We start from the raw sequence: 4,344 nt of genomic DNA on the forward strand, positions 1-4,344 counted from the left end.
CCATGCTAATGCACAACAAGTCTTTTCTAGCATGGAGTACCTGATTTCACATTCTGTAAACTTCTTGCTCAGGTAGTAGATAACATGCTCTTTCTTACCCGTCTCATCGTGTTGCCCCAGTACACATCCCATGGATTCATCGAGTACTGTCAAATACATAATGAGAGGTCTTCCTGGAACTGGTGGCACTAAGATTGGCGGTTCTTGCAGATACTGTTTGATTTTATCGAATGCACTCTGGCAATCATCGTTCCACCTAACGGCTTGATCTTTTCTTAACAACTTGAATATTGGCTCGCAAGTGGCTGTCAGATGCGAGATGAATCTGGAAATATAGTTCAATCTTCCCAAGAAACCACGGACTTGCTTCTCTGTCCGAGGTGCTGGCATCTCTTGAATAGCTTTGACTTTGTCAGGATCAACTTCTATGCCTCTCTGGCTCACAATGAATCCTAGAAGCTTTCCAGATCTGACTCCAAAAGTGCATTTAGCAGGGTTTAAGCGCAGTCTGTATTTCCTCAATCTTACAAACAACTTCTTTAGATGAATAACATGCTCCTCTTCTGTCTGAGACTTGGCAATCATGTCATCCACATATACTTCAATCTCCTTATGTATCATATCATGGAAAAGAGTCACCATGGCCCTTTGATAGGTTGCCCCGGCATTTTTTAGGCCGAAAGGCATTACCTTATAACAGAAAGTGCCCCATGGTGTAATGAAAGTTGTTTTCTCCATATCTTCGGGAGACATTTTAATCTGATTAGATCCTGAGAATCCGTCCATGAAGGAGAATACAGAGAACTGAGTTGTGTTATCTACCAATACATCAATGTGAGGTAAAGGAAAATCATCTTTGGGACTAGCTCTATTCAGGTCTCTGTAGTCTACACGCATTCGAACTTTTCCATCTTTCTTCGGAACTGGCACAATATTAGCAATCCACTGCGGATAAGTTGCAACAGCTAGAAAACCTACATCAAACTGCTTCTTGACCTCTTCTCTGATCTTGACAGCCATGTCTGGTCGAGTTCTTCTCAACTTCTGCTTGATGGGCGGGCATTCCGGCTTCAACGGCAGCTTGTGCACAACTATGTTGGTGTCGAGTCCTGGCATATCCTGATATGACCAAGCAAACACATCCATATATTCATGTAGTAGCTTGACTAGTTCCTCCTTCACATTTTTTTTCAAAGCAGTTCCAACCTTGACTTCCTTTCTATCCTCCTCAGTCCCCAGATTGATCACATCCACTAGTTCCTGATGAGGCTGAATCATCTTTTCCTCTTGTTTCAAAAGTCTGGTCAACTCTTCTGGGAGTTCGTAGTCTTCCTTACCATCCTCTTCAGCTTGGTTAATCGGGAGGTCGAAGTCATAGGGAATTATAGCATTGTGGTGTTCAATGGATCCAGTTATTAATGATCTGCATGGAAATGATTTTTCTTTTTAGAGGAAGATTTTGAAAAATGAAAGTGATGTGAAATAAAAAATGCCATTTTTTTGTTGTTTATTTGTTTGTAAAAAAATAAATAAATTAAAAAGATGAAAGACATGGATCTCAAAAAATGTGCTTTGTATTGATGATAAGGCTTAAATATTAACACAAAATGGGCCCTACAAAGCTATCCATATGCCTTGGGCATGGCATTGGATGTTTTAGAAAACAGTAAATTACTTTGAACAAGAAACTATATCCGGAACATCTGTTGCCTTCCAGTTGGTGAGAGCAGCATCCGGAGGTCCACAAAGCACCATCTTGGACAAATCTAGATCTTCATCTTCAAGAGCATTCACTTGATCATCACTTCGGAAACCAGCTTTGGAGAATATTTCCTGGATGCTAGGAACCTTCCCCTGATCTATATTCTGATCTTTGAAAAGTTCAATAGACGGCTGATATCCTAATCCACACTTGTCTTTCTTCTCTGGTAGTTCAATCACTGTGCCCCAACTTCCAGGGCAACCAGCTTCAATTGCAGCTTTTACACTCTTCCACGAGGTCATGACCCCCTTGGGTTCTTCAACAAGTTTCGGCTTAGTCTGGACCACATTGACCACTTCAAGGGCTTGGAGAGGAGTTTCAACAATGTCTTCACCTACTTCAATGTATCTGAAAGAAGTCAAATGGCTGACGAAAATATCTTCCTCTCCGGATACTGATACCAGCTTACCAGAAGTAACAAACTTCAGCTTCTAGTGAAGTGTCGAGGTGACAGCTCCAGCAGCATGGATCCGAGGTCTACCTAACAGACAGCTATAGGCAGGCCTAATATCCATTACCTGAAAGGTAATATGGAAAGTTTGAGGGCCAATCAGGATTGGGAGGTCAATCTCCCCAATAACTGTTCGCTTAGACCCATCAAAAGCTTTAACTATCAAAGCACTGGGTCTCATCTGCACCCCTTCAATATTCAATTGTGCCAGGGTAGTCTTAGGTAACACGTTCAAGGATGAACCTGTATCCACCAGTACTCGAGCCAAAGTAACATCTGTACACTGAATGGAGATATGAAGCGCCATATTATGTTCTCGCCCATTAGGGGGTAAATCATCATCAGTGAACATCAAACAACTACTAGCATTGAGATTAGCAACCATATTATCAAACTGAATAACACTGATGTCTTCTGCCACATAAGCTTCGTTCAAGAACTTCAATAGAGCAGTCCTATGAGCCTCAGAACTCATAAGTAGAGAAAGAATGAAGATTTTTGAAGGAGTCTGGTTGAGCTGATCTACGACCTTGTAATCACTCTTCTTGATAATCTTCAAGAAGTCTCTATCCTCTTCAGTAGTCACTGCTTTCTTAGATGAGCCTTCTCCTTCTTCTGGAGGATTTACCTCTTTCCCCTTTGTTGGTTCAACTGTTGGTGCACTTTCTTTGTTTGGGATCACTTCAGGAGCGAAAACCCTTCCACTTCGAGTCACACCACTAGCTCCAGCGATGTTAGTCACGTCTGGCTCTTTCAAGATTACTGGTTTGTTACCCACATAAACTACAGGCTCATAGTTCCAAGGAATGACTTTGGTACTGTCAAATGAGAATGGAGCGGGAACATGGATAACCATGGGCTCAATCTTCTTCACTGGCTCTAGGTCAACATTTCTCTGATAAGGGACCACAAAAGGCTTGGGAAGCCTCTCTTGATCAAATATAGGCACAATCACAGCAACATCCTCATCAATCTTTGCTCTAGTGAACTGAATAACCCGCTGATCCATCAAACGTTGAAGACAAACTTTGAATTCAACACACTGATCAGGGTTGGATGAACACACCACACAATTATCATGTACTCCATTCATCAATTCTGCTTCCATCAATCTAGCATGGACCAATGTTAAAAGAGTCTTCAACTTGAACACATCCTTTATCAATCCATCATCAGTTGAACTTTCTATAGCATTGACACCTGAACCATCATGTTTAGGCAAAGGATTGTTCCCCACATTTGGAACATCGGCAAAAGACAATATTTTCTGATCTATCAACTCTTGGACCCGGAGCTTGAACACTTTGCAATTCTCTGTTGTATGACCCTCTGAATTAGCATGAAAGGCACATCTAGCATTCTCATCATACCAAGGCTTATGCGGCTTCGGCATTGGAGGTAATGCCCTTGGCACGACAGTCCCATTCTGAATCAGATACGGTAGCAATTGAGTGTAAGTCATTGGGATAGGAGTGGTATTCACATTATTGTACTGTTGATATGGCCTCTGTTGATTTGGTCGTTGCTGCTGAACTGGACGTGGTTGATTATTCTGTTGAATTCTCTGTTGATGTTGAGGTGGAGGAGCCTGGAACTGAGGTTGTGGAGCTTGATATTGAGGAACAGGAACTTGATAGTGAGGTAACGGAGCTGGAATAGGAACAGGAGCAATTGGACGGTAAGGCATGGTTGGATATTGAGTAGCCGCTACGTAAGGGTACTGATAATAAGGCACAGAAGCGGGAGCTTTGTATGGTGGTCTCCCCCTCTGAGAAGAAATGGCACTAGTCTCACCCTCCTTCCTCTTGAATCCGTTGAAAGGCTTCTTCAAGATTGGTTGACTGTTGGAACCTCCCTGGATTTTACCACTCTTCAGTCCTTCTTCTACTCTTTCTCCCACAATCACCATGTCAGAAAATCCTGTGGACACACTGCTGATCAATCTTTCATAATATTGGCCCTGCAAGGTTCCCATGAAAATGTCAATCAATTCACGATCAACCAGCGGCGGGTGCACCCTTGCAGCCAATTCTCTCCAGCGTTGTGCGTATTCTTTAAAAGATTCATTGTCTTTTTGGGCCATACTCTGAAGCTGAGTACGGTTTGGTGCCATGTCAGTATTATATTTGTA

At 42.4% G+C, this 4,344-nt stretch overlaps 1 protein-coding gene across 1 annotated transcript; it reads right to left on the reverse strand.

The window, feature by feature from the left end:
* Positions 1-2,193: 2,193 nt before the first annotated feature.
* LOC127131640 (uncharacterized) lies at positions 2,194-3,900 on the reverse strand. Its single transcript, XM_051060552.1, has 2 exons — positions 2,754-3,900; positions 2,194-2,627 (listed from the first exon to the last, which is right to left on the reverse strand). The coding sequence occupies exons 1-2, from the start codon at positions 3,898-3,900 to the stop codon at positions 2,194-2,196; spliced, it is 1,581 nt and encodes a 526-aa protein (XP_050916509.1).
* Positions 3,901-4,344: the final 444 nt, after the last annotated feature.

Source organism: Lathyrus oleraceus, chromosome 3 (assembly GCF_024323335.1).
Source record: "Lathyrus oleraceus cultivar Zhongwan6 chromosome 3, CAAS_Psat_ZW6_1.0, whole genome shotgun sequence".
NCBI lineage: Eukaryota > Viridiplantae > Streptophyta > Magnoliopsida > Fabales > Fabaceae > Lathyrus > Lathyrus oleraceus.

Excerpts from the sequence above, each read along its gene's own strand:
- LOC127131640 (XM_051060552.1), bottom strand. The coding sequence starts at position 3,900 with ATGCCTTACCGTCCAATTGCTCCTGTTCCTATTCCAGCTCCGTTACCT. Across the intron at positions 2,628-2,753 it reads CTTGAAGATTATCAAGAAGA|AAGACATCAGTGTTATTCAG; the intron begins GTGATTACAAGG and ends CTTATGTGGCAG.